This window comes from Bubalus bubalis, chromosome X, assembly GCF_019923935.1.
Source record: "Bubalus bubalis isolate 160015118507 breed Murrah chromosome X, NDDB_SH_1, whole genome shotgun sequence".
Lineage (NCBI taxonomy): Eukaryota > Metazoa > Chordata > Mammalia > Artiodactyla > Bovidae > Bubalus > Bubalus bubalis.
In genome coordinates, this window is record NC_059181.1 from 44,041,355 (window position 1) to 44,057,414 (window position 16,060).

The 16,060-nt window shown below is 35.5% G+C and overlaps 1 protein-coding gene across 7 annotated transcripts in view; it reads left to right on the forward strand.

The window, feature by feature from the left end:
- The window catches only part of KDM6A (lysine demethylase 6A), a 187,037-nt gene that overhangs the window by 105,775 nt on the left and 65,202 nt on the right, over nucleotides 1–16,060 (forward strand). For all 7 annotated transcript variants that reach the window (XM_006061068.4, XM_006061069.4, XM_006061071.4 and 4 more), the window contains exons 7-8: nucleotides 968–1,022; nucleotides 4,734–4,768. In XM_006061068.4, the coding sequence (XP_006061130.1) occupies nucleotides 968–1,022; nucleotides 4,734–4,768 (90 nt within the window). The remainder of the gene's footprint in view (nucleotides 1–967; nucleotides 1,023–4,733; nucleotides 4,769–16,060) is intronic.

Sequence of the window (16,060 nt, forward strand, 5' to 3'; positions counted from 1 at the left end):
CTTGATGATTTGTATTCTTAAAGATTAGCATTACGCCTTGAGTTTGACGTGTATTTTGTTTTTGCTTCTTTCTTTTTTTGTCAAGGGGACAGGCTTATGCAATATTATTACAAGTGGATGCTGTAAATTATTAGTGGTTTAATACTGCCTACACATATAATAGGGTATATATCCTAAAAGGGTAATTGCATTTGTTTTCTATCGGTTGCAAGGATGTGTGCTAGATATTTTCTAATGCGGCTTCAGGTTTAGGGGTTGGTGATCATTATTGATAGTTGATATCTTAATATCTTAGTAGGTACATCTGTTTTGCATCTGGTTTAGATAACTAGAAATGAAACTATGAGGTCATGCCATCCCCACCCTAGTCCCTCATCTCCCTTTAGGTTTAGAAAACCAGTGGTTTTCTTTATGTGGGATGGTTTTGTATGGCTATTTGGTACATTCTTTGTGATACTTCAAATACTTTTAACAGACTCTAATTACAATAATTATTGAAAAATCAGTAGGGGCAAATAGTTTTACCCTTTATGATAATTCTCATGGTCATTTAAAAAAATGTATATATCATTTTGAGATAAGCAGTGGTATTTAATCCGTTAACACCATTGAACTTTTACTTTCAGTTTTTAAAATAATTATGTGTTCTATTTGAAGTGTTCAGTAACTAACACTTCCTATGTACTAGAAGACTTAAAAACCTGATTCTTTTTTCCATATAAATAGATTTACATAGGATGACTTGATATCAAGTTAATTCTTACGCCAAATCTCTTTCTCAACTGTTCAAAGAAAATAATGCAGCAGTCTGTTTGTTCTCAGCAATAAATGTTCAAAGTAATGCTAGTTGGTTGTATAATATGTTATATTTGCATAGCATAGTTTCATAATTATATTAAACCTTATATACCTGAAAAGTATCTTGTATGACTGATTTTTAGTGCATTAATTTTCTCTCTTCTTGCAGCATTTTCAGTTAGCTTTGGTTGACTGTAATCCCTGCACTTTGTCCAATGCTGAAAGTAAGTATTATTAAGTACCATTGTTTTCTGCACGTATTCAGATCACTTCATGGCAGATAATAGTCATGAATCCTGTGTAATTTTTCCCCTGGAATTGTTGAATCTAACTATATTTGTTGCCATAACTATTTGTACAAATGGAACATGTGAGACCAGTTATTTATTGTGAACAGTGTGTGTCTAAAATAGATATACTAGTGAACTGGGTTTGTTGAATTAAAATTATCTGTCCTAGTGAACAGGATTGATTATTTGTATATTAATTACATTGTAGATGACTTGGGAAGGTTAAAAACAGGATTGTCAGTCCTTTCAGAAGTCTGAGTGTACAAAGATTCATGTGTTAGTTCACTGATTCATACTTAGTGAATTAAAAATATTGGTAGTGACGAGGATATACTTTGACTTTCTATTATAGTTTTAAATATCATACATAAAGATTGTGGTGAGATTTTTCGATTAATTAGAGTGTATAAAAATTGAATCATTCTTCATGAAAATTTCAGATAAATCAAAAGATTCTAGATTTTACAAAGTCAGTAGTTTGCTATAAGCGACTTCATTTTTTTAAGCATATAGAAAGGAGTTTAGTGAAGAGTTAGTAGTCACAGTGGTAAAAATGCCTCCAAATGATTGACTCAGTGAAAAAACTGTAGAAATTTGAATATAACTTGCATATAAGATGAAATAAGATATAGTGTTGATTAAATCATTATCTAGACCAGACTAATTGTCTTATAATTCTACTAAATGCAATTTTCTGAGAAAACTTAAAAGAATTCTGTTTTCTTTAAATGAAACTTAGGATTTAGTACTGATTAGTGTATTTCCAGAACAAATGGTGGAAAGGTAACAAATGCAGCACTGTTTTCATTTCTAAGATGAGGTTAAATGAGAAAAAGGATTTAACTCATTGATATATTAATTTATGAAGTGTTCTTTTTTTTTTAACTTATTTTTGTATCCTTAATTTTACATCCAAGTTATATAAACCATCTAAAATATAAACCCCTAAAATCCTTTTAAAATTATTTTATAGGAATAGGAAAAAAAATCTGATTTTCATTTAATTGATTGTATCTAGTGCCTAGAAACTAACTTTCATTCGTACTTGTCAATTTGAATAAAAACTTTTGAGGGATGTTTCATAACTTTCAAACTAAATATTTTTGTAAATCCTTATTTTATTCTACTCAAGCTGAAATCTTACTTGTGGATCGTTGCGCCTGAGAGGGAAACACCTCTGTAAAATGAGTACCAGAGGGCAGATACTTTCTTGTGGAATTTGAAGAGGACAGTTCTAACAATCATGAATACATTTTTGAGCTTACCACAGCTCTCTTTCTCTTGATTGCTGAGAAAGGAAATAAGGAGGAGTGACCAGTGTCCTGCTTTACACAGGACTGAGGAATTTCCCCAGACTCAGAACTATGAGTGCTGAAAGGTTTGTCACTCTAATGGAAGGCATGTGCTTTATTTAGAGACATTACACCATTATAGTTCAGTTGATGTGGGTAGTTTATTTTTAACTATATAACTTCATAACTACTTGATAACCATGATCATAAAGGCTGGTGTCTCACAGAGCACTCTCAAATATAGACTACTCACTTTGGGTACACATTATTACTATATAAGTACCAGACTCTTTATCATCTTTGTAAAAACTTCTCTGGATTTTTTAATACCATTACCTATTTAGGTAAGCCACAGACTTGACTATTTTTTGAAATCCATGTTACTACTACTCCATACTACAAAGGTCAGAAGATTTTAAAAGTGAAGAGAGCTTTTAAAGTCTATAAGAGATTTCTGTTTTATTGCACAGTTCATTTATGCATTAGAAAAACTCATATACTTGCCACTTCTAGAGCCTTTAAGAGGGGTTAATTGGACTTTGTGTTTTGAAAAGTAGAATCATGGTGATGAGAGACTTATACGATTGCCCCTTGGGATAAAATTGTTTCTTCTAGATTTAATTCTAAAAATAATGTCTTAATTTCTGAATAAAGTTTAATTTCAGAACCTTTTATGGCAATATTTGTTAAATTTCTACCTCTAATTGAGACTTGCCAAGTGGAGCTTTTTCTTATCTTTATGGTTATCTTCCACTTTGAAGAGGACTTTTAAGAATTTAAATATAAATTGATTTTCACACCACAAAAGATGATACTGGATTTAGTAACTTCTAGTATAGGAAAGCCCTTATTGAGCCTGGAGGAACTTTGGGATGGAAATAGAATGCTACCTTACTGCTACTAATCTTTTTTTCCATATCACCTTTCTTAGAGGAGTAAGAAGACAGGGGCAGGGAGGCGGGGGGATGAAAATATATTTTCCATCTCTTCCTCATTCTCTAATGGTGTAGTCAGGTGAGATTTGGACTAGACCTCTCAAAGAGAGCTGTGTTGAAAAGGGGGACTAGGAAATAAGAAAACCACTTAACAGATACAGGTAAAGGGAGAGGATATTTATATTTGTAGAACTTTTTTTATTATTATGATGTACTTTTCACAAAAAGTTGATTTTCATCTTTTAAAAATGATATTTTTATTTTGTCTCATCTCTGCTTATAATATTTAATGATTATGTATGAAGAGGGCAGTACTTTTGATCCAAAAATGTTTGATTTTAGAAGTCATTATATATTTTGTTTTGGATTTTATGCATATTTACTTATTCTCAGGTGCTGCTCTAGGGAACAGGTGTCAAAATCCTTTGTTAATCCCAGAACTAAATAAAAAGGTACCTTTCCGGGCCTTGCCCCAGGCTCACTGAATACAATCTCAGGGATCTCTGTATTTAACTAGCATCTCAGGTGAATCTTACAGTTGTGGGAGTTAGTGTGAGAGTTAAGTTTATGATACCAATGAGAGCTTGATGATAGATATTAGATCTTATTTTTAAAGATCCAGATACATATTATGCATATAATTTTGAAAGGCTCCCAGACTCCTTGAAATCTAACTATGAAATCCAGGTAAATCGAACATTTTAAAAAAACGATTTGTCATTGGAGGATGAAAATCATTATTTAAGTAAGCCAGAATTCAGTTTTGATTCCTGATTCATTGTTGCTTTCATTGAACATTCATATTCTGGTGGTGCAATATCAGAAAGAGCTGAAAATAAAAGCATTATGTATATTTTTTATTTTCAAGAGGTACTTGTTAATGTTGATGTTCTTTATTATTCTTGCTTTCCAAGTGGTTTGACCTTTTAAAAAATTTTTTTGAAGAACTGACAGAAATGCAACTTATTGTCTATGACATCTTTGTAAACATTAGTATGAAATATGTAATAAAATATATAACTAAAAAGAGTATTTTTCATTGTTGTTTTAATCAAATACTGACTTTCTTGTTTGAGTTTTAACTCAGTTTTTAAATACCATGTTGTGAAATGTATAGATTATAAAAGTTATATTTTATATCTGTTTAATGTTGCCATTTGAACTTATACTCACTTGCTACAGATTTTAATGTTAATTTTAATAATTACATTGACTAAATTTAGTAATAACCAATAATGAATACGTTTCTTATCATGTTCTTGTATGCTTGTATATTTTATTAACAATAAGTTATATTCTGAAATTACTTAAATCTATGCAGCAGAGATAGTGTTTATATTTTACATTTTATATTCTTACTTATATTTATCCAAACACTACTGTAATACAGTTGTTGACTTATTTTCTCATCTTTGCAGTTCAATTTCACATTGCCCACTTATATGAAACCCAGGTAAGTGTTTTAACTTAGCTTACTTTAAAACACTCATACCATTTTAAGTGGAATCAGATACACAGATAATTTAATGAAGTTCTGGGCACTACTTCTTACATAATACTCATTAAATGTGGTCAAGATTTTGCATTCATGTTACAGTTATTACACAGAGTTCTTGTTGTGTACAAAGAACTCATTAAACTCAAACTATCTGCAGCCTTAAATGGCTGTATTTGAGAAGCTTTCTCATATTCTTGATGTGAAATACCTAGGTTTCTTTTCAGAATGTTATAGATGGTTGTTATAATGCATTGTTCTTAGTTTCACTTTTTATTAAGATTGAAATATCCCTTCCGTATATCACCATTTGAAAAGCCTATTAGTAACCTCTTGATGTCATTACCAGTACTTTTATGGCTGCTATATTTAATTTTTTTTTTTTTTTGCTGTGCTGCAAGGCATGTCAGATCTTAGTTCCCTGACCAGGGATGGAACCTGTGCCCCCCGCAGTGGAAGTGCAGAGTCTTAATCACTGGACCACCAGGGAAGCCCTGGCTGCTATATTAAAAAAGCTATTTTAGAACATATTTTTATATATGCAGAATTTGCTTAGTTACATGATATAGGGTATAACACATAAACATTTAGTCTAGGTAAGCAGTTTTGGTATGGGCTTCCCTAGTAGCTCAGCTGGTAAAGAATCCACCTGCAATGCAGGAGAGCCCGGTTCAATTCCTGGGTGGGAAGATCCCCCGGAGAAGGAATAGGCTACCAACTCTAGTATTCTTGGAGTTCCCTGGTGGCTCAGTCGGTAAAGAATACGCCTGCAATGTAGGAGACCTGGGTTCGATTCCTGAGTTGGGAAGATCCCCTGAAGAAGGGATAGGCTATACCCGTTCCAGTATTCTTGCCTGGAGAATTCTGTGGACAGAGGAGCCTGATAGGCTACAGTCCATGGGGCTACAAAGAGTCGGACACGACTGAGCGACTAAGCAAAGCACAGGCAGTGGTATGGAAAATCAAGCGTAAGTTGGTATGAGGCTAAATATTAGGTAGTCATAGTTTGCTGCTGTTGTGCTTTGCTCAGTCATGTCCGATTCTTTGTAACCCCATGGACTGTAGCCCACCAGGCTCCTCTGTCCATGGGATTTTCCAGACAAAAATACTGGAGTGGGTTGCCATTTCCTGCTATAATCATAGTTTACCCAGTTTATAACAGCTTTTTAGGAAAATAAAGTACTGTTATATTTCTAGATAATTTCTAAGGTCTGTTTTGTTTCAGAGCCACCATGAGGTGGTCTAAAAAAAAAATTAACATCTGATTGCTGGACGCCTCCTTCTGCTGTGGTTTCTCCCCCCACCCTCCGTGCGTACATGCACACAGGTGTGTCTGTGTCTACTGAGTCAGAATTGATGCACACTCAAGTTTGGATACTCTGCTAATCTAGGGATTTCATCCAGCTTGAGAGGGTGCATTTGAGAATGATGTGCATGGAGCAGAGTCTTTACCTGCCGGTGCTAATCACTGCCTCCTTGTCAACTGCTGAATCAGTCAAGGCCCCAGGGTCAAAGCAGCTATAGACATAAGCTGTTTCTCCAAAGTTCTTTCTCTGGAGTATTAGCTCCTGCTTTCATTGCCTCAGGAGATCTCTGCTGCCTTCTAAAAGATGAGCTCTGATTTTTTTCCCCCAGCTTTCATAGCTCTTAGTAATTAGGTAAAACAGATGTTATCTAACCATTCTTTTTAATGAGTGTTTTTTGGCTGGAGATGGAAATCTATTTTATTATTTTGTATGACCACTTTAAAATTTACATTCCATTGTCCTCTGGTTTTCATTGTTTCTGGTAAGTTGTCTGTTGGTATTGTTTTGAATTTTATGAAGGTAATGTGGGGACAGGGCCCTTCCCCCACTGATTCTTTCATTTGATAAATTTTAGTGCCCATTAAGATTAAGCAAAACAAACCAAAAAAATGCGTGCTAGGCAGAGTATGTAATTATTAGATGATAAGAAGCTGACACTATAAGCATATGAAAGGATTGAAAAATCTTCACTTCAGTGCTTATAACAAGGATTTTTATTTTCAGGTGAAAAATTAAGGAAAACAAAAAGACTTACCTACCTATCTGAGGTGTACAATGTGATGATTTGATATATGTATGATTTCCCCCCACTGAATTATTAACACACCCGTCACCTCACATCTTCAAAGTGGAGCATTGAGAACATTTTAGTTCTCTTCACAAACTTCACTTATACAATACATTGTTATCAGCAATAGTCATCATATTATATGTTTGATCCTCAGACCTTATCTATCTTATAAATAAAAGTTTGTATCCTTTTACCGACCTCTTCCTTTTTCTTCCATCTCACCTCCTGGTGACCCTTGCATATCCCCTCTTCTAGAAGATCAAGCCCCCACCTCACCGCTTTTTAAAAAGAATGCACACAGAAGTGATACTGTATAGCATTTATCTTTCATTGTCTGGTTTTTTTCACTTACCATAATTCCCTCCAGGTTTATCCATGCTGTCACAAATGACAAGATTTCCTTCTATTTTTAAGGGTGAAATATCATTCCATTGTAATTATATACCACATTTTCTCAATCCCATCTGTAGACAGACACTTGTTTTCATCCTTGTCATTGTTTAGTCACTAAGTTGTATCGGACTCTCTGTGACACCAAAGACTGCAGCACACCAGGCTTCCCTGTCCTTCACCATCTCTTGGAGTTTGCGCAAACTTGTGTCCGTTGAGTTGGCGATGCCATCCAACCATCTCATCCTTGGGTTGCCCCCTTCTCCTCTTTCCTTCAATCTTTCCCAGCATTAGGGACTTTTCCAGTGAGTCAGCTCTTCACATCAGGTGGTCTAAGTATTGGGGCTTCTGCTTCAGCATCAGTCCTTCCAATAAATATTCAGGATTGATTTCCTTTAGGATGTACTGATTTGGTCTCCTTGCAGTCCAAGGGACTCTGAAGCACCACAGTTTGAAAGCATCAATTTTTCGGTGCCAGACTTCATTATGGTCCAGCTCTCACACATCTGTACATGACTACTGGAAAAACCAAAGTTTTGACTATACAGACCTTTGTTGGCAAAGTGAGGTCTCTGCTTTTAATTACACTGTCTACATTTGTTAGCTTTCCTTCCAAGGAACAAACATCTTTTAATTATTACAATTCACTCTTAGATATTTATATCATTTATTTAATTTATCTTTCTCATTTTATTAGCTGAGACCGCCTCCCCCACAGTACCATTTTTTCCTAATAGTATTAATGGCTTTCATTTCTTTTTCTTGATTATTTATGAAATGAATAGGTCACCATCTAAATTCTAAATAAACTTAAAGGTAAAGGATTTCTCCCTTTTAATTTTGTTATTAGTGTTACTTATTTTTGAATAGATAATCCAAAATGAAAGTGCCTTAAAGAATACACAGTGAAGTATCCTTCTCACTCTTTTTCCCTGGCCATCTAGTCCCCTGCTAAAAGCTGCTGCTGCTAAGTCGCTTCAGTCGTGTCCGACTCTGTGCGACCCCATAGACAGCAGCCCACCAGGCCCTGCTGTCCTTGGGATTCTCCAGGCAAGAATACTGGAGTCTCCAGGCTCCTCCGTCCATGGCAGGAGGAGCATTTTCATTTCCTCCATCCATTTTCTAGGCAGGAGTACTGGAGTGGGTTGCCATTGCCTTCTCCTGCCAGAAGCTACCAACTACCATTATCAGTGTTTTTATATCCTTCCACAGAAACTTGTATATATAAGCAAATCTATATGTATGTTTGCACATATTTATTGAAATAATAGCCCATTATGTATGTTCTCTCTTGATCTTGTTTAAATTGGTTTATTTTTTAAACTTAGTATTATATTTTGGAAATCATTCCCTATTAATGCATGTTGATTTATATTACATCCCTTTGCAGAGATGTAGTGTAACTAATTTCAGTATTCTCCTGTGAGAGATAGTTATAAATAATGTTATAATGAATAACCCTGTTGGTAAGAATTACTAGTTTCATTGTTAACCTTGCCTTCTAACTATCCAGCCATAGTTATTCCTGACACACTATAGACTGGTTTCATTTATTCATATTATAGAAATCCAAAAATTCTAAAGAAAGAAAAATTTAAGCTCACGTTTAAAGATGCAGTAAGTATGTCCTGATTACCTAGGGTTTATTCCATGAATTCAAGGTTAGTTTGGTGTAAGGAAATGTGTTAACAAAACAAAAATCAATGTAAGGAAAACAATACTGTGAGGAAGAAAGATTTTTTTTAAAGGAATTAATGGTATTCAAAGAGAAAAATAAAATGGTAGATCTAATTAAATGAAGTCAAAATCTTTTTATTCTAGAAAAAATTAACAATAGATAAATCACAGACTAACTTGATTAAGTGGATAAATGAGATAAACCACAGATACACAAAATAAGATGACCATGGGTACAGAAGAAATTAGAATAATCATATGAGACTACTTAGCAGACCTCTATGTGGATGGATTTCAAAACTTAAATGAAGTAGACTATTTCCCAGGGAAGTACAGACTAGCAAAATTGACCTCATTAGAGTTAGAAAAGTTATAAAAAGCCATTTTTCATAAAAAGAGAAAAGTAATGCCATGCAGAAAGTACCATGCCCAGTTGGTTTTACAGGGGAATTCTACCAAACCTTCAAAGACCAGATAATTCTAGTACTCTGTAGATTGTTCCAGAACATTGGAAAAGGAGAAAAACTTTCTAATTTCTTTCTCCTTTTTTTTGAACAGGATAGTCGGGGTCTTATAAATAGCTTTCTGTCTGACCTTGAGAGACATGTATTTGATCATAAAGTCCTCTCTGCACTTACTGATTCTGTTGTGTATTTTTGAGATATAATAGAAACAAAAGTCTGATTCTAAAAATCACTTATGGACCATAGTTCTTTGATGTCTTTTTTATTTTATTGTGAAATGTACATGACATAAATTTTCCCATTTTAACCATTTGTTCAATGGTATTAAGTACATTCACTTTATTGTGCAACTGTCACCATTGTCCTTCTCTAAAACTTCATCATCTTCCCAAGCTGAACCTCTGAACCCAATAAAGAATAATTCCTCATTCCTCCCTCCCTACAGCCCCTAGCAACCACTATTCCACTTTTTGTCTCTATGCGTTTGACTACTCTAGGTACCTCATGTAAGTGGAATGGTACAGTATTTGTCTTTTTGTGTCTGGCTTATTTCGCTTAGCATAATGTCTTTAAGGTTTGTGTATACTATAGCATGTGCCAGAATTCCATTCCTTTTTAAGGCTGAGTAATATTTCATTGTATGTATACACCACATTTGGTTTATCCATTCATCTGTCAGTTGATTTCCAGCTTTTGGCTGTTATGAATTTGCACATGAGTGTGCAAATATCTGTTTTTGTTCCAGCTTTCATTTTTTCTTTCTTTTTTTTTGATATATACTTAGAAGTAGAATTACTGAGTCATATGGTAATTCTGTTAAAATTTTTGAAGAACTTTCACACTGTTTTCCCTCATTCCTTTTTGATGAAAGTATATATAACATTGATACTTAAACCTGATACACTACAAAAAAGAATGAATGTACACACTGTTATCACTGATGAATGTTGGTATAAAAATACTAAATAAAATATAAGCAAACAATCTATTACCTCATGAAACAAATACACTATGAGCAAGTGGTATTCATTCAGAGAATACAAAGTTGATTGAATATTAGGAAATATGTTAATATCATGCTTTGTAATAATAGAGCTAAAGGTAAAAGCAAATCATCATCATAGATGCTAGAGACAAAAGAACTGTAAACAAATCTTCCACTACAGTTACTTTCTCACAGGGATATGGATAGAAATTCTGTAACTTTTATGTAAATATTCAGTTCAGTTCAGTTGCTCATTCATGTCCGGCTCTTTGCGACCCCATGGACTGCAGCACCCCAGGCTTCCCTATCCATCTACCAACTCTTGGAACTTACTCAGACTCATGTCCATCAAGTCGGTGCTGCCATCCAACCATCTCATCCTCTGTCGTCCCCTTCTCCTCCCGCCTTCAATCTTGCCCAACATCAGGGTCTTTTCAAATGAGTCAGTTCTTCACATCAGGTGGCCAAAGTATAGCTTCAGCATCAGGACTGATTTCCCTTAGGATTGACTGGTTGGATCTCCTTGCAGTCCAAGGGACTCTCAAGAGTCTTCTCCAGCACCACAGTTCAAAAGCATTAATTCTTTGGCTCTCAGCTTTCTTTATAGTCCAGCTCTCACATCCACACATGACGACTGGAAAAACCATAGCTTTGATTAGACCGTTGTTGGCAAAGTAATGTCTCTGCTTTTTAATATGCTGTCTAGATTGGTCATAGCGTTTCTTCTAAGGAGCAAGCGTCTTTTAATTTCATGCCTGCAGTCACCATCTTTAAGGATTTTGGAGCCCCCCAAAATAAAGTCTCTCACTGTTTCCATTGTTTCCCCATCTGTTTGCCATGAAGTGATGGGACCGGATGCCATGATCTTAGTTTTCTGAATGTTCATCTTTAAGCCAACTTCTTCAGTCTCCTCTTTTACGTCATCAAAAGACTCTTTAGTTCTTTGCTTTTTGCCGTAAGGGTGGTGTCATCTGCATATCTAAGGTTATTGATATTTCTCCCAGCAGTCTTGATTCCAGCTTGTGCTTCCTGCAGCCCAGCATTTCACATAATGTACTCTGCATATAAGTTAAATTAAGCAGGGTGACAGTATACAGCCTTGATGTACTTCTTTCCTGATTTGGAACCAGTCTGTTGTTCAATATCCAGTTCTAACTGTTGCTTCTTGACCTGCATGCAGATTTCTCAGGAGGCAGGTCAGATGGTCTGGTATGCCCATCTCTTGAAGAATTTTCCAGAGTTTGTTGTGCTGCACACAGTCAAAGGCTTTGACGTAGTCAATAAAGCAGAAATAGATATTTTTCTGGAACTCTCTTGCTTTTTCGATGATCCAACGGATATTGGCAATTTGATCTCTGGTTCCTCTGCCTTTTCTAAATCCAGCTTGAACATCTGGATGTTCACGGTTCACATACTGTTGAAGCCTGGCTTGGAGAGTTTTGAGCATCATTTTGCTAGCATGTGAGATGAGTGTAATTGTGTGGTAGTTTGAGCATTCTTTGGCATTGCCTTTCTTTGGGATTGGAATGAAAACTGACCTTTTCCAGTCCTTTGGCCACTGCTGAGTTTTCCAAATTTGCTGACATATTGAGTGCAGCACTTTCCCAGCATCATCTTTTAGGATTTGAAATAGCTCAACTGGAATTCCATCACCTCCACTAGCTTCATTCATATTGTTGCTTCCTAAGGCCTACTTGACTTGGCATTCCAGGGTGTCTGGCTCTAGGTAAGTAATCACACCATTGTTGTTATCTGGGTCATGTGGGTCATGAAGGTCTTTTTTGTATAGTTTTTCTGTGTATTCTTGCCACCTCTTCTTAATGTCTTCTGCTTCTATTAGGTTCATACCATATCTGCCCTGTATTGTGCCCATCTTTGCATGAAATGTTCCCTTGGTATCTCTAATTTTCTTGAAGAGATCTCTAGTCTTTCCCATTCTATTATTTTCCTCTATTTCTTTTCATTGATTACTGAGGAAGGCTTTCCGATCTCTCCTTGCTATTCTTTGGAACTCTGCATTCAAATGGGTATATTTTTCCTTTTCTGCTTTCCCTTCTTTTCTCAGCTATTTGTAAGGCCTCCTCAGACAATTGTTTGGCCTTTTTGCATTTCTTTTTCTTGGGAGTGGTCTTGATCACTGCCTCTTGTACAGCGTCTTGAACCTCAAGTCCATAGTTCTTCAGGCACTCTGTCTACCAGATAAGGGGGTGGACTCCGAGAGTTGGTGATTGTCAGGGAGGCCAGGCATGCCGCCTTCATGGGGTCGAAAAGAGTCAGACACGGCTGAACAACTGAACTGAATGGTCTAGTGGTTTTCCCTACTTTCTTCAGTTTAAGTCTGAATTTGGCAATAAGGATATTGCTTATCCCTAAGTAAATGTATTGTGAATAATGAGGACTAGATTTTCACTGTCAGAGAACTTACAGGTAAGAAAAGAAGAAAGGCTAGACTGAACTCTGTGTTATTGGATTGGAATTGGAGTAAAAACTAAACATACGGTTATTTACGGAAATTGAGAGTTGAGTAGAGATAGATACAATGGAAGAGTATGTGTGTATGTGTTGTGTATCCATTAATATATTTCCCAGCTCTGTTTGCTGTGAGTGCCTAGAAGGAAGGCCCCTCCTCCACAGCAGTGAATGTTCTACCATCCAGATCTTTGTTTCTAAGTTTGATTCTTCAGTAAAAGAAATCAAGAATTCTTGGGGAGAAGTGTGTGATTCCAGAGCTTAGGGAGGGAACCTACAAGATGAGCCCTGGAATATTTCATGGTGCCAAAAAATAAGTGAAAGTGAAGTCGCTCAGTCGTGCCCGACTCTTTGCGACCCCATGGATAGTAGCCTGCACCAAGCTCCTCCGTCCATGGGATTTTCAAGGCAAGAGTACTGGAGTGGGTTGCTATTTCCTTCTCCAAGGAATCTTCCCAACCCAGGGATCGAACCCAGGTCTCTCACATTGTAGACAGACGCTTTGCCGTCTGAGCCACCAGGGAAGTCCTGCCAAAAAGTAAGGGAGCGCTCAAAAAATGATGAGGCATGTGAAAAGATTCGGGTGCCAACTTGAGTGGAATAGGGTTTCTAATCACCAAATCGGACACAAGTTTAGGAACAAATAATCATCATAATGGTGTACAGTACAGAATAAAATATATTAGCTCATATTGCTATAAATGAATAATTTAATAAATGGAAAGGGGACACCTCTTTCTTCCTGTGGAATTTTAATTAATGTATGAGAAATGATGAATATCTTTCCACAAGGTACTTACTAGTTTGAAAGGTACATTCTTCAAAATAATGAGCTAGTACTCGAAATATCAAGGTAATGAAAAGTCAGAGACTGAGTGTCAGGTTAGCGGATGGTGAAGACACACGCTAACTGAACACAGTGTGGGATTTTGAATTAGATCCTGGACCAGAAAAGTGGGACAGTTGGTGAAATTGGAATAAACTTTATAGACAAGTATTTTATCAGCATTAAATCTGTCAGTCTTCTCATTTTTTTAAAAGCGTTGTTGTTATGTCATCCTGATATGTCCTTTATCACTATGAGATATTCCTCTTTATCTCTGGCAGTGCTCTGTCTTGAAGCCTTCTTAATGTGATCTGAATCTAATCACTTCAGCTTTCTAATATTTACATCGTGTGTTTTCTATTCTATTCTAATATTTACATTAAAATATTATTTCTAATATTTTACATCGTGTGTTTTCCACCCTTTTATTTCAGTCTATTTGAGTCCTTATAGGAAAAAGTGCAAATCTTACAGTTGTTATGTTTATGGCTTTCTTTCACTTTTGTAATCTGTTCTGTCGGTCTCTATTGTTCTTTGTTTGAATATCTAGTCCATTTATATTTAATTTGATTACTGATATGATTACATAAAGTTGACTATCATTCTTGTTGTATCCTTTGTATTTTGTGGTTTTTCTCTGGCTGTTTTCAGGGTTCTTTTTACATTTGGTTCTTAAGTATCTGACTATGATGTACTTAGGTATTGGTTTTTCCTTTCTAGTTTTACCAGTGTTTTTCCTGGTCTTTTAGATATGGGATTTAATTTCATCCATTCTGAAAAGTTCTCAGCCATTATATTGTCCATATTTTCTCTGCCCCATTCTTTCTGTCCTTCTTGGACTCCTGTTATGGGTATGGTAGATATTTTGTTATTGTCTTGTACATCTTGGATGGCTTTTTTTTTTTTTTTTTTCTTCTCTTTTGTCTGTTTTGCTTCAGTCTGGATAGTTTCTACCAATCTCTTCAAATTTGTTGATTTTTATAAAGTCTTAAATCTGCTAGTCAGTCCTTCAGTGACTTTTTTCTTTTTTTAAAATTTCAAATTTGTATTTTTCAGTTCAAGAATTTCCTTTTGTTTGTCTTTTATTTTTCTGTCCTTAGGCTTTTTTTGTCCATTCCTTATTGGTTGTTTTCTTTTTCATTTGTGAACTTCATTAAAATAGCTGCTTTTAAATTATTTGCAAATTGCAACATCTGAATCATTTCATGGCTGATTTTCATTGATTTCTTTTTCTTTTGAACATGAGTAAAAATTTCCTGATTCTTATGATCCTGGTAATTTTATCCTGGGTATCATGAATAATGTGTTGTGAAGAGTGACTTTGTTATATTTTTCTGAAATTGGTTTTTTGTTTTATTAGGCAGTTTTAACTTTTCTCAAGTCACACTACTAAACTTTGTCATCCCTGTGGTGGACAGCAGCTAAATCTCTCTTTAGTTCTTTTAGGCTGCTGGACGTCTGTTGTGTTCTTCCTGTGTAGTTCAGTGGTCAGCCAGGAATTTGAGCGGTTTAATTGCAGAAGTTGATATTCTCTCTTTCTCTCTTTTCTGGGATTGTTTCTTCTTCACTGACTTTTAGCTCTTGTGATAGCTTCAAAGTCTTCCCTCTTATTTTTCAAGCTAGTAAGATTGCTGATTTCTGTTTGAGGTCTAGCCAACCAGATACCAGTTGGGGCCTGCCTTCAGGTCAACATCCTGGAAAAATGGGGTTACTGAACCAGTGCCATTCCATTCCTCTAAGTCTTAACTTCTCTGGTTTTGCCTAATTTTGTTTTCTTTTCAGTGCTTTCTGATAGATAGTTGACCTTTGTATTTTATCCAGAATTTAATGCTGTCTGTGAAATGTTACCACAGCATTACCAGAGGCAAAACTTTACTAAATACCTTTACACATAAACTCGTGTTGCTTTTGTATACTACTTTTGATTGCTACTTAATGTTCTACTGTAAACATGCATCATATTTTACATTTCTACTCACCTAGTGAGATAGACCTAGTTGTCCATCTCCTTGATACTACAAATAGTACCATTTAGGGAAGGTTCCTTTGTTATATAGATATATCCCAAGAATAGATGTTTAGATTGTAGCATATTTACACACCTAGTTCCATGAGTAAATCCCCTTCAGCAAGGCATGAGTATTGCTCTTTATATCCCCACAATGCTAGGAACTACCCAACTTTATGTTTGCCAGTCTAATTGGTAGAAGCTAGTATTTCATTTAAATTTGCATTTTCTGATTTCTCAAGGTTTATACTTTACATGTTTTTCACCTTTTACATGTTGGTTTTTATGTCCATTGCCTATTTTTCTCCTTATGTGTTTCAAGTCAGATCCTTCC